Source organism: Passer domesticus, chromosome 3 (genome assembly GCF_036417665.1).
Source record: "Passer domesticus isolate bPasDom1 chromosome 3, bPasDom1.hap1, whole genome shotgun sequence".
Lineage (NCBI taxonomy): Eukaryota > Metazoa > Chordata > Aves > Passeriformes > Passeridae > Passer > Passer domesticus.
The window spans coordinates 98,631,615-98,651,518 of NC_087476.1; the positions used below are offsets into that span (position 1 = coordinate 98,631,615).

General features: G+C 46.2%; 1 protein-coding gene across 7 annotated transcripts in view; it reads left to right on the top strand.

The window, feature by feature from the left end:
• Positions 1–19,904, top strand: part of MDGA1 (MAM domain containing glycosylphosphatidylinositol anchor 1) — a 174,549-nt gene that overhangs the window by 112,794 nt on the left and 41,851 nt on the right. For all 7 annotated transcript variants that reach the window (XR_010359290.1, XM_064414574.1, XM_064414576.1 and 4 more), the window contains 4 exons: positions 257–434; positions 1,461–1,484; positions 8,888–9,040; positions 10,229–10,363. Coding sequence is in view for 6 of the 7 variants with exons in the window: in XM_064414574.1 (XP_064270644.1) it covers positions 257–434; positions 1,461–1,484; positions 8,888–9,040; positions 10,229–10,363 (490 nt within the window). In the remaining variant the exon portion in view is untranslated. The remainder of the gene's footprint in view (positions 1–256; positions 435–1,460; positions 1,485–8,887; positions 9,041–10,228; positions 10,364–19,904) is intronic.

Below are 19,904 nucleotides of genomic sequence, written 5' to 3' on the forward strand. Positions count from 1 at the left end.
GCTTCAGGACCTGTAGTTCAAATTGTCCCTCCCTTAGAGGGATGAAGGCTTCCCTTCAGGGGGAACTCAGGCTCCTAATCACTGTTCTGTACCAGGAGTGGCAATTTTCAAACCAATACTGCATGAAGATCTCATGGAGCAACTGGGTGTGCTACACAGAAAGAGGAGGAGGAATAGGGTGTTAGATGATGGATATGATTGCTCAGGTTTTCAGTTTCTGGATTTTCATAACACTGTGGGTTCTTTTTCTGTGCAGCTGTCTCAGAGAAACACCATCCAAACCTTCATTCCTGTGAAGAAAATGGAGAAAGGCCTGTTGCTGGAGCACATCCTACCCAACCTGAAAGTGCCTCAGAGCTATGAAGTTCGCCTGACGCCCATCACCAGCTTTGGGGCTGGGGATATGGCTGCCCGCGTCATCCGGTACATGGAACGTAGGTGTCTCCTCTCCTCCTCGCTCCTGCCTACCAGAGCAGGTCTGAGCCTCGGGCCTGGGGATGGGGGCATGCAGAGAGGTGGTCTTCTGTGGCCCTCGGGTGGGTCCCTTTGCTCTGAGAAGTTCTGATGGCACAGCGCTATCACATTCCACTGTATTTTGGATGCTGCCATCAATGCAGAGCACTGGAGATCTCTGAAGGTCAGTCTCCACTCATCCTTCACTCAGCAGCTCTGACTCACACTCTGCACCCTGTGGGCAGGAGATCCCCAAAACCCTAGTCAGGCCATGCTGCAGCTCCCTGTGGTACAGTGGCTTATAATACAAGATAGCCACTGGACACTGTGTATTAGTCACACACTTATAAAAGTAAGAGAATTTCAGGAGACTTGTTATTTCCAGAGCTGAACACATGATTCCTGTCCTAACTAGTCACTCCTAAAGCTGTAGCTCTGTCCCATACATTGAATCCCAGATTATCTCATTGGGATACATTGACCATACTTCTCTTCCCATTATCCAACAGCTCACAGCTCTCTCTATTCCCATAACTATATGATTCCTTTACTCTCCAACAGGAGTTTGGACCCTCTATTTCAGCAGAAAGTTCAGATCCTTCTCCTGTTAGGTTTGCTTGTCCCATGGATTGTCAGCGTGTCCAGTGTCCCCAGCATCCACAGTGCATCAAACTGCTTTGTCTCTCTTAGATACAAAGCTTTGGTATCTAAGTGAATGCTATCCCACTTGGTGATCCAGAATCCAACTACTTGGGTTGCCAGCAGAGTTTCCCTGTGACCCCAGGATCACCCCTTAGGTGGGGTTTTCTTAAGGTCTCTTGTTGCTTGGGTCAGAGTGTCTGCATCCTTTTCCATCACCAAAACAGGCACCAAGCATTGCTTTCTCCCAGGGATGCTGCCAGGAGGCTCGTGCGTTTGTGACCTTTCTTGATGTGTTTGTTTTATTTTCAGACTTTGATTATGATTTGTGCTTTTGTTTTGACTTGTTTTTCTATTTCTTTTTCCAGCAATCAACTATCCCAATCCAACAGGTAAGCAACAAGACCTTTGTGTTAATGCTTTGAATGTAATGTATGTTAGTCAAGTGCTCCAGCAGATCAGGCAAGACAAACAACTGGAATACACAGCCGACTTTGTCAAATCTTTCTTCCCCAAAAGAAGATGAAATTGCATACACTAAAGCTTCCAGTAAATACTGTCATTTGTTGTACCTTGAGTTATTGCCAGGAGATTTATGCTAGGGATATGCCTCTCACTCACATCTGATATCTTTGTGACGGGGCAGACTGTGATCTTGAACACCCACAACCATGCCCCAGCAAGAGCAATCTACTTCCAGTAAGCAGGTTACTAAATGTTCCCCAAAATATCTGTGTTTAGGGAGTATTCCCCATCCTCTTCTGACTAGGAATGATACCACTTGGTATCTCTGCAGGCTTGTATGGAGCAGTCTCCAGCTCAAATCTGTCTCTTCCTGCAAACTCTTTGAGCACAGTCTCGTTCTTCTTCCCCTTCAGTGTCACCACTGTTAACTTGCTTTTTTACCCTCTGGTTATTCTCAGCAAGATACAGGCCCATCTGTATTGAGCATCCAGAGTTCCCATTGATTTTGAGAGCTGAATACACAATGTCTAAGAAAAATGTTCTCTAACACCAACATGACAGTGTTCATTGAGCATAAAAGAGGAATTCTAACTTGCTCTAAGTAGTGGGGGAATGATCCCCAGGGAATCCAACAAGGCCCTTTCACTCTGATTGTAGGATGTAAGCCCAGGCAAAGCTCTTGGGCAGAGATGGGCAGACTACTTGCTAGTGCTCCATGGAGAGCATGGGGCTGTTTCTGTTTCCAGCTGCTGAGTCAGTATTCAGTGGTTTTATGTATTACTCTTTGTGTAGGTAAGTGCTACTGCTGCACTGCGGGGTAGCAGTGAGAGGAGAAGCCAGGATTAGGTGATAGCAGAATCAGGACAGGGAGCTCTCTTGTTAAGGCAGCCACAAGGAGTTAATTGTTGCACGTTCACACTCTGAGGATGGTTTGATGAACCATACTCTGCCTGAGATAGGAGTTTCTTACAGAGTCAGAGGGATTTTGTGGCTCTAATTCCTGATTCCATTTGTTTTCTTTTCCTCACTTCCTGATCTGATTTAAGTATTCACCATAGAAGACTCACTGGGAAACATGGAGCATATTGCCAGGGATCTACTCTAGAACGCGTCTCTCAGTGCTTGCTGGAGGAAGCAAGCGTCCCAGCCCACAGGTGGAAGTGACAAAGCCTGGCCTTTTGCCACTTGCTTTTACACTGCATAAATCACTGGTAAACCCAGAGCAACTTCAGTCCTAATTATGTCAATCTCTTGGGGTCTTTGTAAATTGAGCCTTCAGACTGCCTGCCTGGGGTACCTTTGGCAGCCTTATTGGTCCAGAACAACTGCAGGAAATTTTCCTGTGGTGGAACATAACTCAGCCACTCGTGTTTTTTATGCAGTAAACCCAACACTTAGGATTTCCCCTTGATATAAATTGCCCAGTCTCTGGTGAATGTTGGGACCTCTGGGCCAGTTGTGAGGGCCTTGCCCTTGCATTCACACCTTGAGACTGACTGACTAAAATTGAGCCTACCACACTTGCTTTCAGATATGGCTTTTCCTTTCAGATCTGCGGCCAGTGAAATATGAGCCCAAAGGCCTTTAGCTTTTTCTTTGGAACACACCCCTTCATCCCAAACTCTTCACCCCAAAAATGAGGAAATCCCTCCTGCTACCTCTTGTTTTCATACTTCCTCTGCTACCGTCACCCCCAGGGAAAAGTTCACACTAAGCTGCTGAGCCAAATTCTGGGAGCAAACATTGAAAACTCTGGAGTGAAAGGCAAAGATTAGATGATTAATGCCTCTGGCAGCCTGATCCAAGGGCATGCACAATGGTGATTAATTTACAAACTCTGAGAGTCACTTAATACAATTACTTCTTCATGCATTTTCTCTCTCAGCCTAATAAGATGTTAATAACATTGGGGCAAGCATGCGTGTGGCATGGTTGCAGAGCCAGGTGTTGGGTTATAAAGGAAAAGCAAAGGAAGAGCACAGGAAGTGAACAAAAGACATTGGGAATTTCAAATATTTAGAGATTATCAGTCAGACTGACTCTTAAAAATCAGTAAATCTGGTTCTAAAAAGCAGAATTTTTATTTTAAAAACTGCCTAAGAATTATCTGAATTCTAAGATTTTACCTTAAAGTTCTCTTAGAATAACTGATTGTTTTAATGTCATGACCACATTCCAGTGCTGGGGAATCTTCTCTATCCTTCTCTGCAATTTTATTTGGATATAACATTTGCTTTCCATGGAGTGCTGCCCCGCAAGCCGTTACAGCTCCTCCTCCCTGGGTGTTCTGGTTTCCCTTGTTTTACCAGATGTAACCTTGTAACCTTGATGATGATGTCATCAAGAAATGTATGGGATAGTTGGGGTTTTTTTGGGTTTTTTTGGCCAACCTGTCTTGCCCTTTCAGAGCAGCAACACTGTTTCTCACATACCTGCAGTCTGGCTGTGTGCAGTGCTAAACCCACATGATTTTTGTACTTGCCCATGGTCCCATGATTTTGGGACCATGAGCAAGTACAGTGCGTGGTGATCCATGGCAGATGTTGGTTGTTGCAGATTAGCCTGGCTTGTTGCTTACCATCTATTGCTGGTGTGTCTGGTCTCTGATAATGCTCAGAGTCCAGAGGAATCCAAGTTTGTTCAGGTAGGAACATGTGGGAATGAGATGTCAGCCTGTGTTTAGAGTTGGATTACTTGAGTTTGTGCCCATTCTTCAAGAATGTTTTGTAATGCAAAGGTTAAAAGAGGTGACAGTTCCTTGTATCCTGGTGGCAAATAGGATGGCAAATAGGATGGCAAAGCCACTTACAGCATTGTGAAGCTTTCTCCCATTATTGGTTATAAAATCCCTAGAAAATTGTCATGGGAGAAACTGTTAAATATTCTTTCTTACATCATTACTACTTTGAGGTCTCAATACAGTTCTCATTATCTTCATTTTCTAGATGGGGAAACTGATGCCCAGAAAATGATAGCCTGTGGGTCACACAGCAGGTCTGCAACTGAGCTGGGGCTCAGAGCATGGCTCCAATCCAGTGTCAGTTGTCAGGCCACAGCAAAATGATGAAGGCAATTTTATTCAAGTGCACTCCATCTGCTATTCACCCATAGTCTGCAGCTAGAATAGGAGTATTATTTTTTGCATTCATCTGGCAGACAGGATTTCAGAACCAGGGATGGCTTTCCCCTAAGGACTTGAAAGGAAAACCTCCATTATGTTTCTCAAGAAGGCAAAGCAACAAGAAATGCTAATAGCCACAGTAGAGGGTCTCTCCCCTGGGAACACATGAAGGTGTCTGTAACTGAGAGCAAATATCTCTGCACTCTGAACTGCCACCACTGCAAAGCCTGCCAAGGAAATCTGTGTGGTGAAGACAGCACTAAATCCAGCTTTGAGGAGCCAGCTCCCCTGACACCTCCACCTTACTTGTAACAATCCAGAGAACTTCTGTGTTCAGTATTTAAATCCACTGTTTAAATTTTAAAGAGGAAGCTTCCTTTACTCCTTGAGGATGAACCAGAATCCCTGGCAAATGACAAAAGTCTTCAAGAAGGTTTGCATCACATAGTCAAGGTCAAAAGTCAGATCACCTCTGTGGTCTCTGAGGGACAGCAGGTGATTTAAAGGTTTTTTTCTTGGCTGGATCTGCCAGGTTTGTCCTGGTGAACCTTGTTGATAGCCACCAAGGGGTGACATGCTGGCAGTCTCCCAAACTGAACACTTCCTAGTTATTCATGGCATCTCCATTGTAGCTCAGAGAAACCACAGAGCTTTGCTTTCCTGTGGCTTGTTTTGTACCAAAGGACCAGGAGTTAGAGCACTTGGGTTCTGTTTCCAGCTAGGCACTGCCTGCTGTGACCTTAAATGTGTCTCTCTATACTCTGTGCATCTATTTCCCCACATATAATGCAGAAGATATGTAGAGAGAGGCATTGCTACACTACACAAATTAAGAAGCCTTGTTCATTAGGTGTTGCAAAGTGCCTTGAGCTCCCAAGCTAAGCAGAGGTGATGTGCTGGAGATTCAAACTTCTGCACAGCAAGTGGTGTGGCACGTAAGGTGGATCATGTTGTTGATTAAGCAATAGCATTGCTTGATCTGTGGTGCATGGGAGCTTTCTCTATTTTATGCACTCTGCTAGAAGCGTTGCCTTCTGGAAGAAGCTACATTTGGGTGAGAAGATAAAATGCACTCAGGGCCCTATGTGGATGTTAAAAGAGCGGTCTATAAGACTTTTGAGTCAACTTCTCTGAGTTGTCTCATCCCATGTGTGTGGCTTCGTACAAATGAAGGCACAGTAGTCCACCAGGCTGGCACAACCAGGCCTTGGTGCTAGGTTTGGAATGCTGTCCTCAGGTCCTCTTGTCTTGCACAACTCTTTCTGATACCCACCTGAGCTTGTGCTTTCTCCTTAATCTACCTTTCCTTTGATTTCTGTGCCTCCTCATTTGTGGTTTGTTCCCTCTCAATCAGTTGCCTGGCTGACCTCTGTGTTACAGCTTCCAACTCTGCTTTCCACCTGATATTCCCTGTTAAGGTAATTCTGTGTTGGAGAAAGATGTCATCTTTCTTTTAAAGTCCATGTTCTCAGCAGGGTCAGAGGTGCAAAACGCCCTGGTGCTTTTTCAAAAGGACAGTCCTTGTGGATCCTGCTGTGTAAGATAATGCCATTCTGAGAGAAAATGTGCCTCTTTTAACTGCAGCTGGCAACCCATGAGCTGGAGTCATGCAGATGTTTTTGGTGCAGTGGAGAGAAACCAGGGGTATTACACCTTCCAGCAACATCAGCAAGCTTGTGGGCTCCAGCGTCTCCTTTGAGGACTACTGGGGATCTGGTACAGCCATGAACTCCCTTCTCTCAGCCAAAACAGCTGAGGAAGGACCCTTAGGAGCCACCTTCTGACTCTTTTCTCCTTCCATCTCTTTGTTCTGGGGATGAAAGAGGCCCCCACATAGCTACCCTGTCTCAGACCCTGCAAGCATCTGCCCTGTCCTCTGCTCCCTTCTCCTTCAGCCCCAGATGCCATTGGGGCTCCTGTGTTAGGCACTGCAGAGCAGTGGCTAATTTGGATTTGCATGCTAATTAGAAATGAGCAGATTGAGTGGAAAGCACTTAGCCAGGGTTAATCAGCAGTTAAGTGCCAGCCCAGACAAGCTCCCGATGGCTGTGCTCAGCCCAAAGGAGTGGGCATGCAGCGTTTCCCGCTGAGTTTACAGGAAACCCAGCTGCCCTGGTCTGTGAACCAGGCCCTTGGCTTGCCACACATTGTCCAACCCATGCTGGCAAAGACGTTTTTGCAGGTTACCTCAGGAGGCTGCATCCTGTTTTCTCACTGCTTTGATGGGATGCTGGAAAGAGATGGGCAAGAAAGGGGAACCCAATTCCCTACCCCACGGGTGTGCAGACCTTTGATGTCCATTTGGATTACAGTTGTTTTCATTTCCAAATGGGAGGGGATGGGGAGGATGCTAGCCACCAGAAAGTAGGGGAGCCACCAGAAGGTGCAGCATCTCAAGATCAGAATCTCAAGATTCTGTTCATTTCATGGGTAGTCTCACTTCTCTGGTACAAGAGAACAGATATTGTTGTGTATGGTAGATGTATGAAGCTCCTACCATCACATTGTGCTGCATCTGGAGCCTTTCGCCCTGGCATTGCAGAAAACTTCCCTTTTGTGTCCCATCCTTGTCACCCAGCCCATGTCCTACATGTTCTGCCAGTCATGCACACTAGGAGAAAAAGCCTCCTGCCCAGGAACCAGAGCAAGTCATTACTGAAGATACAAGAATGCAGGAGCCCCAGGAGGCATTTGGGCTTCCCTTCATCTAGGCGTGATAAACAATTGTGGGAGGTAAACCCCAAGAAGTTGAGTCTTGCACCAGCATGCCATGGATGAGGTTCCTAGCACATTCCAAGCCCTCATCAAGAGCCTAGTTTTCCTTTGTGTATGTGTTCTTTCATGGCTTTATCTTTCAGTTTCACAGCACACCTCCTTGCACTTACTTAAAAGCAGCAATTAAAGATATCTGTGCTTGCTATATCTACATCACTCAGAAGGTCCAAGATCCCACTTCCAATTAATTCTCCAGCTCTGGTTTCTGCCCAGGTACCTTTCAAAACACATGGCAGTTTTCACATTGATTCTTGGACCTGTTTCCTCTTTCTTTTTTGCCTGTTTTATCCTTCCCTCTCCTATTGTGTCAGCAGTGTAAAGCAGGTTCTTGACCTTTGCTTTTGTGACTCAAAACTACCTTTTTAACACAAAGGTTACAATCTTAAGCCTGGTCATGTCCAATTCATTCCAATCTCTGCAAGTCCATATTGGGTTATGTCTATGCACGAGATTTTTCATCTGTCTTACAATATTGCTGTAGGGTGTAACTGTCTTGTGGTAGCAATAAAAGTGAGCCCTATTGCCCATATGGTTGATCCTACATAAAAATCTTTTACCTATGTGTTTTATTTTGTTAGAGGAACCAGCATAAGCTGCAAAATCAAATGTGCTTTTTAGCTGGTGTAAATTAGATGTACTCTGGCTAAATGACACGTTTGTCGTGCTGAGCTGACCTCTTCTCCACAGCTGATTTTTTTTCATGTGTGTCGTAGTTTAGTTAAATATATAGCCTGAAGGGGGGTCATCTGCTGCTACTTTTTCCTCTCTCCTGGGGAAATTATTCTACCATCAAGTTGTTCTGATATAAAAGCCCTTGTATCCAGTTTGCCTTTGGTGATCTTTTTACCTTCCTCCACATTTGCCCCTTCAGATCTCTCAGAGAATCTCTTTAGCCATAATAGCCTTTTTTCATTTTGTCAGACCATCACATTTATCAGCCTGGATTAACACTTCTGTAGTAACACTGGTCACTGATGTATTATGGGTAGTGATAGGAAAAGGGGGGACATTTTTAAATAAAAGAGGGGACATTTAGATTCAATTTCAAGAGTAAATTCCTTACTCAGAGAATGGTGAGGCACTGGAACAGGCTGCCCAGAGATGTTGTGGGTGCCCCATCTGTAGAAGTGTTTTAGGTCAGGTTGGATGGGGCCCTGTCCAACCTGATCTAGGGAATGGCGTCCCTGCCCATGGCAATGGGTTTGGAACTGAATGGACTTTGGGGCTGCTTCCAGCTCAGCCCATTCTGTGATTTCTCCGATTTCTCTGATGCTTTCCTTTTCACCCTCCTCCTGAGGTCGGGGGCTGCCCGTCTGCCCCTGGCTTGACACAGAGCCTGAGTGGTGACACAGCCCTGCTGTGAGCACCCAGGCAGCTTGGAGAGGGTGTTGGAAAAGCTGCAGCTGAGCAGCCCTTCCCTTCCCATCCCCACAGATAACACCTGCCGCTTTGAGGACGAGAAGATCTGCGGCTTCGTGCAGGACAAGATGGACAACTTTGACTGGACGCGGCAGAACGCCCTGACGCAGAACCCCAAGCGCACCGTCAACACGGGGCCCCCCACGGACATCAGCGGCACGCCAGAGGGTCGGCACAAGGCCGGGTGTCTTTTGGCTCGGCAGGGGAGGGGAGGTGCACACCGTCTCTTGTCGGGAGCCTTACAGCTCCGGGAGCTGATGGAGGGCAGCTCTGCTTTCTACTTCACATGGGGTGCAGGCAGCAGGCAGTTCATTTGCATGTTACTGATTGGAATTAAACACACAATTAGAACACCCACAACTTTGTTGAGGGGAATAGTGTGAGCATTAGTTCTTGTTGTCAGCTAATTGCCTGATGCCTAATGCTCTTGCACTGTTTGATGCTTGTTTTGAAGAAAAAGATGGATAAACAAGTAGGAGAATATCTCTAACACCTAGAAATGGCCCTGTAGGTTTTAGCGAGCTGTTTCCTCAAAGAATTATTCAGGGATGTGAACAGATCTCCCTAGTACCAAGCACAGAAGCATGAGAGACCAGACAGGAGCTGCCTTTGGGGCTGGAGGAAGCCTCACCTCTATCTGGAGGAGGCTGGTGTTATGTATTGCTCACCCTAGCTGTGTGTGGAGCACATGCTCCCAGTTTAAGTGGATACTATGTCCCTCTTCTCTAATAAGAAAAGTAAATTTGTATGCAAACACATATCTTTGAACTCAGAAAAAAATGGGAAACATCCAATGGCCCGCTAAGGAAATGGTTTCTCCCATTAGTGTTCAGTACACCCAACCTGACTGAGCATTGAAAATTATGTTAACAAATTAAATGGCTAATCTCTTCCTCCCTGGGCTGTTAACAATTGCTTTGGTATTGTTCTCTTCAGACAACATTGTTCAGGCTAGATGTACCGAACCCTCTCTCCCTCTACTTGAGGCAGAGAAATTAGTCTGGAACGTTTTCTCTTTCTGGTGTTCTCCTTGCACAGTGCAGTCAGCTCTGAGGCTCTTTGTGCACCAGACGGATGTGCATGTTCAGGGGTTCACGTGCTCCGTGTGCTCACAGCAGCTCTCCAGGTGCCTGTCTCTCCCACACTTCCATAAATACTGCCGAGGCAGGGGAGGCACTGGGGCTATCCTGCAAGGGTCTCTGGCCGGGATCACAGAGGGTGCAGAGCAGTTGGGCACAGCAAAGCCGTGTCTCCCTGAGGAGGGGTGGTCTCCCAGCCACACTGGCATCCCATCATTTGGAGGAAGGGAGACCCAGTTCCTGCTGCCTTTGCCCACCTTTCCCTCTCGTTCTGCAGGTTATTACATGTTCATCGAGGCGTCCCGGCCCCGGGTGACAGGAGACAAAGCCCGGCTCATCAGCCCCCTGTACAACATCACTGCCAAGTATTACTGTGTCTCCTTCTACTACCACATGTACGGGAAGCACATCGGTGAGTCCCCTCTGCTGGAGGGTAACTCAGCCTCATGTGGGCTCTTGGGGAAGATCTCCAGCCTCTCGCCCCAGCATCTGTGCCTGCAAGCAGCAATTCCAGAGGGTGGGAGTCCTGCTCCAGTACTCCAAGCAGCAGGGTGGGCTGCTGCACTCAAATGCTTGTCCCGTAGCCTAGCAGGGTGTCAGGGTTGTGAGGCTGTCACAGCCTATCCTTGGGGCAGCACTTTACAGTCAGTCTGTCCATTCAGAGAGTGAGTGGGGACTTTGTGAACCAGAGAGCTCTGGGGTGGCCACTGCTGCATTGGGGTGCAGGATGTGTGTTCCCCCAGCTGTGCCCAGGGGCTGCCTGCTCTGCCTGGCTCCTGTCAGCCTCAAGTGCAGCGAGCACCACTCGCAGAAGCGCCTGGCACACTAATGAGTTTCCATATCCAGTCAAGGAGCAACTGCTAATTCGTCACCTCTTGATTATAATTTCATTAATTTGAATAATAGATGCACTCTTCGCACAGCACACAGGGTTATTAATCACCTGCTGGACTAGAGCCTGACTGAAAAATCAGGGCCCAGGCAGGAATGTGTCCGCCCTTCAATAAGCAGGGTTAATTAACCTCTCTCTGCTGAGTACTGCAGATGTCACTGGGAGGGAGCATGCTCCTGAGCCTGGCCACATCTCTGTGCACATGTGGCATGGCTGAGAGGTTAAACTGCAAAATCTGGGCAAGGCTGAAACCTTGACACCATGAGTGTCGGGGCTAGGAGCTGGGCTGCAGTTCACTGAGCAGGTCTCCATCTGTGTCTGTGTTTTGAGGGTTCATATTTGCTCTCTGCACTTGGAATTGGGCTAGGTCAGAGGTGTTTTCACACACCTGGATTCCCCCTGGAGACAGGCTGCTCCATGTTGTGGTCATGCTGGCGGTGGCAGCTTGCTCAGGCAGAGCACTGTCATTGTTGGCTCAAATCAGATTTTCCTGGAGCTGCTGGTCCTGCTTAGCTGACAGAGTCCAGCTGCTGATGCTGTCTGGCAAACTCATGTGTTCCCTGCAGCTGGCCCTTATGGTAAGTCAGTTCTGCTGCCTAAGTCCTGCTTGTCTTCTCCTGGAGGCTGGGAAAGGGGTCTCATTCTTTGATGAAGAGTGGTCCAGACTGGTGGGAGGCTGGCAAAAAAAAAAAAAAAAAAAAAGAGATGTGGAGAGAGGAGGCCTCTCTTGCTTTTTTTCTTGTGTCAGATTTCCACCTTCATTTTACAGGTGAAGTAAAAGCTCATTAACCTTTTCTTGATTTTGGAAAAGAGCTTGGTTTAACAGTTCTTTTGTGGTGGTCTGTCTGGAGATGGGGTGGACTGGACATGCTAGAGAATCAATTCATTACAGGGTTTTTTTCTTCTAGCATTTTAACTCTTTACTGATTTGCTCTACCCCAAATTATCCAACAGTGATGGTTACTCCTGAGACCTAAGAAAGCCTCTAAGTGCTATTTTCTGTTCCTCAACTTCAGACACCTTTTACGTGTTTTGGTTTTTCCCTTCATACCAAATGTTATGGGCCCTTTTTGATCCCTGTTTTTCCTCTTGTTGTACAGAGGTTGATACATTTCTTTGAGGTGTATAGACTCCTTAATGCGATATGATTTTCATGGTGGGTGCTGCTGAGCTGAGAGCAAATTTTAAAATTAGACTGATTAGACAGAGATTGAAAGAGAGTGAAATAAGAAAAAAGTTCTTTTTTTCTTGGCCTGTGAAATACATTACTTGGTCCAGCAAACCCACCATATATCTGCCTGCAAATTGAAACTCAGTGCCTTGATACCAGGCTTGATGCCACTATTGGCTGAAGTCCTCCCAGAGTTCTTAGGGCAAAACAAGTTTATTCAGCTCTTCTTCTTCAGCTCTAGGTCAGAGGAGGGTGAAGGACTCAGTAGGACTTCCCCTGTGAAAGGAAGAGACAGACCCTGCCCTCCCATCCATCTTACATGTGCCAAAATGTGAGGGCAAAGGTGGGGTTGCTGCAGTCCTGAGCCATGCCTTGCTTCCATAGACCCAGCTATCCCTGATGCCTGCAGTCATGGCCACAGCCCCTGGCTCACCTAATGCCAGTGCAGTCCTGCCAAGCAACGTGCCAGCAAGAGTGTATCAGAGTGCTCCTGGCAGCAGAAAATGCCAGCAAGAGAGTGTCTCCCATCCCAAGCCTCTTCTAGCATCTCCAGCTCCATCGTGGAGCAAACTGAAGCTCTGTCACTACAAAAAGTAGTCGTATAAAATCCCGACATTTATTTATTTTTTTAATAACTCTTTTACCTTTTTTTCCCCCACTACAGAACTTGAAAGCTGGTTTGCTCTCACTATTTGACTATAAAATATCCGTAGCCATCCAGGCAAATCTTCCCTGGGAGAGTTCCCAGACACTACTCGTTTATAATAGATATGACGAAAGAGAGAAACAGAATACAAATGCACTGGTTGTAGCCATGATATAAAATATTCAGTGACTAGCAGAGTAGGATGCTGTTGAATATCTCTCAGCTGATGAGAGAGCAGGATGAAGGGGAGCTCCCTGGAGGCGATCACCATGCTTCTGAAGTTATTTGGTCATCTGTTTTTCTTCCTCTGGCCCCCTCTGTAGCAAGCATTCACATTGCCCTATGATCCTGCCAGCCCCAACACAAAAATCAGGGGGAGGAGAAGAAAAGAAATCTCATTTTCACCAGGCATTCAAGAATGAGTGTCTTACTTGCAGCTGGTGTAGAAATGTCAAATGAAGCTCAGTTGGTTGGAGCCTGGTGCTAATGATGCCATCGTCATGGCATCAATCCCTGTGTGGGCCATTCACTTAGGAGCTGGACTTAATGATCCTTGTGGGTCCCTTCCCACTCAGAATATTCTGTGATTCTGTGTTTCTGAGGAATTGCTAGCTTTCTTCAAGGGAGGAAACTAGCCATGGCAGCTAGCAACTATTTGCTGTTCAAAAACCCTCTGTCAGGTTTGCTGGGGGCAAATCCTCAAGTCCTTGCTTCAGCCATCAGACTCCTCTTCCTCCTTTTCCAGGGACTGCCTGAGAGGGGGATGCTTTAAGAGGACAGTTTCCCTGACAGACTAGTTCCACCACAGTCCCCTGCCATCTTTCTTTCATGCCTCCTAACTCAGTGGTGGCCAGGTTATGATCAGTGTAGCTGCCTGCTCACTGCTGGGTGCTCCCGCAAGCAAGAGATGTCTTCATGGTCAGCTCACAGCATGAAGGTTGCTGAGAGAGATGTGGAAATTTCAGCCACTGAATGGAGTGTTAAGGGTGTTCCAGTGCTGACACAGACCTTATTTGACCACCCAGCTAAGTCTGGTCTGTGTATAATCAAGATGGGAAGTTTCCATTAAAATTATTAAGTACTCATGGCTTTCTACAGCTTCTTGTGGAGGGAAAGGGGATGAAAAGTGCCAATCTATGATATCCCATGACAGGATGCATGGGAATGGTTCAAAACTGCATCAGGGGAGGATCAAATTTATTTTTTGAAAGGGTCGTCAGACACTGTAATGGGCTTCCTAGAGAGGTGATCAGAGTAGTCAGGTGGTTGTATGTAGCAGGCTCACTGGCACCCGAACAGGGACAGTTGTAGGTATTTTTCAATTTTCCTTTCCTTTCATTTCCCTTTTCTTTTTTTTTCTCTTCCACTCTTTTCTAAGATCCCATGAGGAGCAGTGCTGGGGACTGATTGAGAAGGAGTTTCGTTCTGAATCACTGGAAACAATGAGACCTGATCAGATTACTTGCCACAGCATCTGAGTTCAAGAAAGCCATGGCTGTTTCACAGAGGGAATTGGGTTGTGGGCAGGCCACTTACACAGGCAGTGTCACCACTAAAGCCCTCCTGCTGAGGAGGAATCACAGATCTGGAAGGCCTGCCAAACTGAATTGCTTCTTTACTTCTTCAACTCAGATCAGACAATCAGTGCAAAGGTGTGTCTAAAAGGCCATGGTGCATGATCACACATAGGAGCCAGTGGATGCCATGTGACTTCAACTTGTTTCTGACAAGTGACTTTAGTCAGAGCTGTCAGGTCACACAGATGGAGAGGTACCGGTTCTGTCAATGCAAAAGCAGCTTGAACCACAAAGGCATCATTTTTGTGAGATTCAACATCATAGCTCCCTGGTTCCTACCAAAGTTTGTTTATGAGCACAGCACCCTGCCACTGCACAGTAATACAGGTGGCACCCTGGAGGTAGCTGCCTTCTTTTGTATACATGAAGTTTGCCTTATATAGAAATGTGTCGTTCATTAAATCCATGCCATTATCTCCAGTGCAATTACTCTACACAATAGGGATTACATCACTGGATTGATTCAGGGGAGGCTGATTTTACTGATGAGTATGATTCACTTCCCTCTAGGCTCTTGGAAACAAGTTGCAGTTAGAGTTAAGTGAAGAGTTTGTAATGAAAAAGTGTATTCAATTTTTTAAATACTCATTATTTTTCCACTTATTCAGATATAGTTTTGGCCATCGATAAATATGTATTTTAGTAATGATCTGTTAAGAGATCCATCACCTTCCTGTGGGCTTTGGTATGGATCCTTTGGATAGACTGGGGTTCTTCCAGTAGCATCTGCATGGTTTTTTTGGGAGGTTAGTCAAATACCATGATCATGAGCAAGGATTATAAAGACCTAGCAAGAAGACCATGTATTTGTAAAGTGTCATTCATCCTCTGTAAGTTCAATACAGTGGCTCTGAACCAAAGACAGATTAAGTCATTGTTTCTCTAAAGAATTCAGTGAACTTTGGTTAGGCATAGATTTAAAGATTATTAAGACCCAATGCTACTGATTCATCATCTAATCAAATTTCCTGCATAACCAAGGACAGAGAATTCCCTTCAGTTGCTTTTGCTGGAGCCCAGTAAATACTATGTATCTATGCTTTCATTAGGTGTTTACTAACAAAGAGCACCAACGACATGCTTGATATGTGGGATTGGATCATCCCTAAGACAAAGAGTTTAACATCTAAAGAAGACATGGAGATGAGAGAAAGGTGTTCAGATGTGGGTTGGCTACATGTCATTTTCATTCCACAAATATTGTGTCTTCATGTTGATGCAGGCATTCTATTTAGTATCTTGAATGTGGGTTCACCGATTCCTTTTCTTGCCCCTCACTAAAAGGGCATCACTGAATCAAGTTCCTAGTGCAGATAGGCACTGAAATGCTACCTTCTTCAACAGTCCTCTAACAGTTGAACATCTGATTACTTTCCTGCTGCAGGTTTTGTTGGGAAGGCTGTTGGAGCACAGATTGCTGGCACCCACTCATTTGCAGATGCCCTGAATCCCCATAGATTTTCTTTGCTCCTGATCACCTGATTGGAGACACAGTTTTTCCTCTGGTGGACAGTTGCTGTGATTCCCCCTCCCTTCATTCAGCAGAACATACTTCCATTCAGACTTTAATCACAGCAGCAGCCTTGTGCAAAGTTGAGGAGCTGTAAGGATACACTGCAGCCTGATCATCTCCTGAGACATCAGGTGTTGCATCAATTATTCAGACTCTGAAATTGATATATACAGAACTTAACAGACACTGAAGAGGAAACAGGAGCTCTCAGAGCATATCCAGCTACTTCCTTAGCACTCCCTTGTCATGCTTCTATTCTCTCCATAGACCATTAATTATTTCACCGTTGGTCATTCCAGGTGCACTTCTGGACACAACCCCCTGGGTGTTCTGGCAGGATAAAGGCTATGGGGACAGAGTGCAAACTATGAGACACTACTTGTGCATCCATCCCTATCTGTACTTGAACTTGAACCAGACATGATTTTGTAATATATGGAAATGTGTTCCAGAAAATCAAAGTAATGTTCAACAAGTGTCAGTCACCACCATCACTTCTAGGAGTGACTTTGTCTCCCAGAGAGAGCTCTGCAATGATGATGGGCACCCCAGCACTTGAAGGAGTTTGCAGTTTCAGGTTTGGAGTCTCACTGTCTCAGCTAGTTGCCTTGAAATTTTGTGGTGCAAGTAAGGCAGGCATGAAGTGGGAAAAGTCTCTTGCTGTAATGCATCCTATAATGCATCCCAGCTATAATGAGCTCAAAGCTGGAAACACAGCTTGTTCTGACAAACAGCCTTCCTGCAGCAAATCACTTTCAAGGCCTGAACCATTCATCCCTTCACATCTTCCTGGGTCAGGCAGAGGATGAGGCCAGAGAACAGCTTTTGAGTGGTGTCCTCAGTTCAGCAGGAAGAATATGTGATCTCAGCTGCTCCTTCCTGCTGTCTCGCTGGCTCCAGCATTGCAGTGAAACAGCCCATCTGCTCCAAGCCCTGCAGCCGTGCAGCTGCTGTGCTTGGCTCCCGGGACTGAGACACCACGGACAGGGTGCTGATGGGGAAATAGGGAAATTGTTAATAGGGATAGAGAGGAGACTGGCAAAATTTTCCTCAGCATAAGTACATCCATGTCTGCAGGATTTTTGTCAGCTGCCCTTTCACACACATCTTTTGTATTTTGGGGGCTCTGGGAGGCTCCCTCCTCTCTTGCTGAGGTCTTTGCAAAGCCTGGCCATAGAAGGGAGACAGGCAGAGTCCCTTGTCTGGCTGGTGTGCTCTTTTAACCGTGGCAGTGTCTGTGAAGCAGACTTTGTTTCTGCTCGTCGGAGAGCGCTGAGCATAGTGCGTGCCCTCAGCCTGAGAGCTGAGCACATGAATTCCGCAAAGGACCCAGCTGTCTCTGGTGCCAAAGATCAAAGGGCCCGTTATCAAAGCTGGGAGGAGAGAGAGCATTGCCTGAAGGCATCTGGGCATGTCATGAAACAGAGGGTGAACAAGGAGCAAACAGACCTCACAAATGAACTATGATTCACTCTGGTTCTTGAGTCTGCAAAATTGGTGGGAAAAGTTGCCTGTACATGAGCTCCTTCTTGCTAGGTTTACTGTCTTGGGTTGAAAAGACGGGTGACTGTTAAGGAAGGCAGGAGCCTCTCTTGAAATGGAAAATGTAAACCTCCCTCCAAATTATTATAATTTTGAAATTAAGGGGCTTTCAGGCTAAGATATGGGAGTAGGAATAACAGTTCTTTATTAGGAAAAATAATAAAAGAATAAACAAATAAAAATGCAGTAATACCAAACAACACTGACAGAGTCAGAATATGACCTGACACCCTGTGGGTCAGGTTGTTGGTAGCAGTCTGATTAGATGGTGGCTGCGATTCTGGAGTGACAGATGTGGTTCAGTTGGAGCAGTGACCCTGTAGAAGGGTGGAGTTTTCCTCTGAGGGTCCAGTGGTGGTGCAGACGGGCCTGGTCTTCCTCTGGGAATCCAGTGGAAAAAGGCAGCTGCTCCTCTGGGAATCCAGTGGAAAAAGGCTGCTCTGGTGTTCCAAATCTCAGATTATATCCAGGTAGGAATGCTTGGCTCCTCCCCCTGGGTGGAGCATCTCACAATGGGATGATGTAATTTTATCAGTCATGCAGTGATACTCAATGGCCCATTAACAGAAGATATCTCCCAGAGGGAGGATGGGTGGTAGAAGAGATAAAGAAAACTGCCCCACCTCCAACAGATGGCAACAGAATACACACCCCGGGCCACATCTTGCATTTGCAACTGAAGACATTATCATACTCTTATTTTTAATGGTTGGACTTCATATTAAAGGTCTTTTCCAATGTAAATAATTCTATGATTTTCCCCCAGGCTGGCCTTTCCTCTCTAAGGTAGTATCCAGCACTTCTGGGGACCAGCAGCTACAGCAGGAAAGAGGGAAGGAGCTGCCCCCATCAGCGTCTTCCCATCCAGCTTGCCAGCAGCTGCACAGAGAAATGAAGGAGAGCATCCATTTCCCTGCCCAGCACCTGGGGCTCCCCCAGCCCTGCCTGGAGCTGAGTCTGCAGCAGCACTGGGCTCCTATACAGCCATGGCCCCAACAAGTGACCAGCTCTGAACCTACCCCTGAGTCATCCTCCATATGCCCTCCCTCTATTTTGTTCTAGCTGCATATCAGATGGGCCTTTGTTCTTCTGAGATAGCATAAATTCAACATTATGGAGCATGCAGATCTTTTTTCTCCCTCTTTTGAATTTCTTAAACCACATCCTGTTGTCCACACATAGAAAGCCTGTTACTGCTCACAAACAGCCTCTCAGGGAATTTTTCCATGAAAAGGGGTGCCAGGATTTTGTTCTATAAACACAGTATCAAAGATGGAAGTCTTGTCTCATTCATCTCTCTATGCTAACAGTTTCTCTAATTAGACTGGTGGATCAAATGAGCAAAGGAGCTCAAGCATAGCTCCATTGTGAGTCTGCTCCTGCCATATCACCATCTGCTCTCTGTGTACACAGACAGGTGGGGATATGCTGGAGAGAAGGAGCTATAGCTGTAGCTTGCCTGCCTTCCTCCCATTATTCCTCATCATGAGACAGCCATGACAATACCATTGCACTTACCTCACTGTCTGCAGGGCCCAGGCTCCCACTGTCCAGTGTGTCTCCCCCGGAGCCCAGCCATATGTCTGCTTTGCCTTTTTAGAGTGTTGTTGCTTCTCTGCTGGTACATTCCCTCCATCCCGAAGTTCCCATACATGCCAGACTGGTCAGATAGATAGTGATGGATCATAGATCAATCTGTGCAATTGGCTTTGCCATGTCAGGGAATATTGCTTCAAGCCCAGCCTCATTTTATGATGGTTTAGAAGGTCAGAGGTGGAAATGTGTTTGTTTCTTTGGGTTTTTGAAATCCACAGTTAACTCCAAAGAAAATTCCCTGTAGCCATATATAAGTAATTTTCACAGGTTTGCTGTAGGGGAAACATTGCCAATCAAAACTTACTTTATTGCTGTTTATATCCCCAGAAAGTCCTAGACACAGCAGGAGACAGGAGGCTTTGATTCCCCTGATTGCTTTCTCCACAGCCTCCCTACTGAGCCAGAGCATGGAGTGTCCCACAGCAATCAGCTGGCAGCGCAGGCTGAACCTTCTCCATGCCCCAATGCAGATGCTTTGTGAGTAGAGGTAGGATCATGGTGCTTTCCAAACTCTGACCAGGATGAGCTCTCTGAACCCTCCTGCTCTGAAGTTAGTGAAGTGGTGGCTGTAGAAAGAGGTCTGTGTAGTGACCCTATGACTGTTCAGAGGGGACCCTGCCCCCCAAGGTGAGAACAGTGAAAGACATGGAGAAATAAAAGTTCTCTGTAGTCAGAAGTGGAAAGCAGCCCAGAGGCTTTAATTGTCTTACTCCTCATATGTTAATGTGTAAAGCATCCTGAGAGACTGTGAATGAGTAAATACATCCTACCACGGCACAAAGACAACTTACATTCCTAGAAATTATTAGTCAGTACCACTTGGTATTATTTCTGCATCTCTATCTGTGCTACAATTGTTTTTCCACCCTCTGCTCTCTAGCTCTCAGAGCAATAACTTTCTCCCCAGTTCTGTAACCAGCCTGATGCCGATTGCTATTCATTAACATCCATTTAAATGAGAGGGAGAGAGACCTGTGTTTGTTGTGGAGATTATAAACAGTAATAGATTCTTTCTG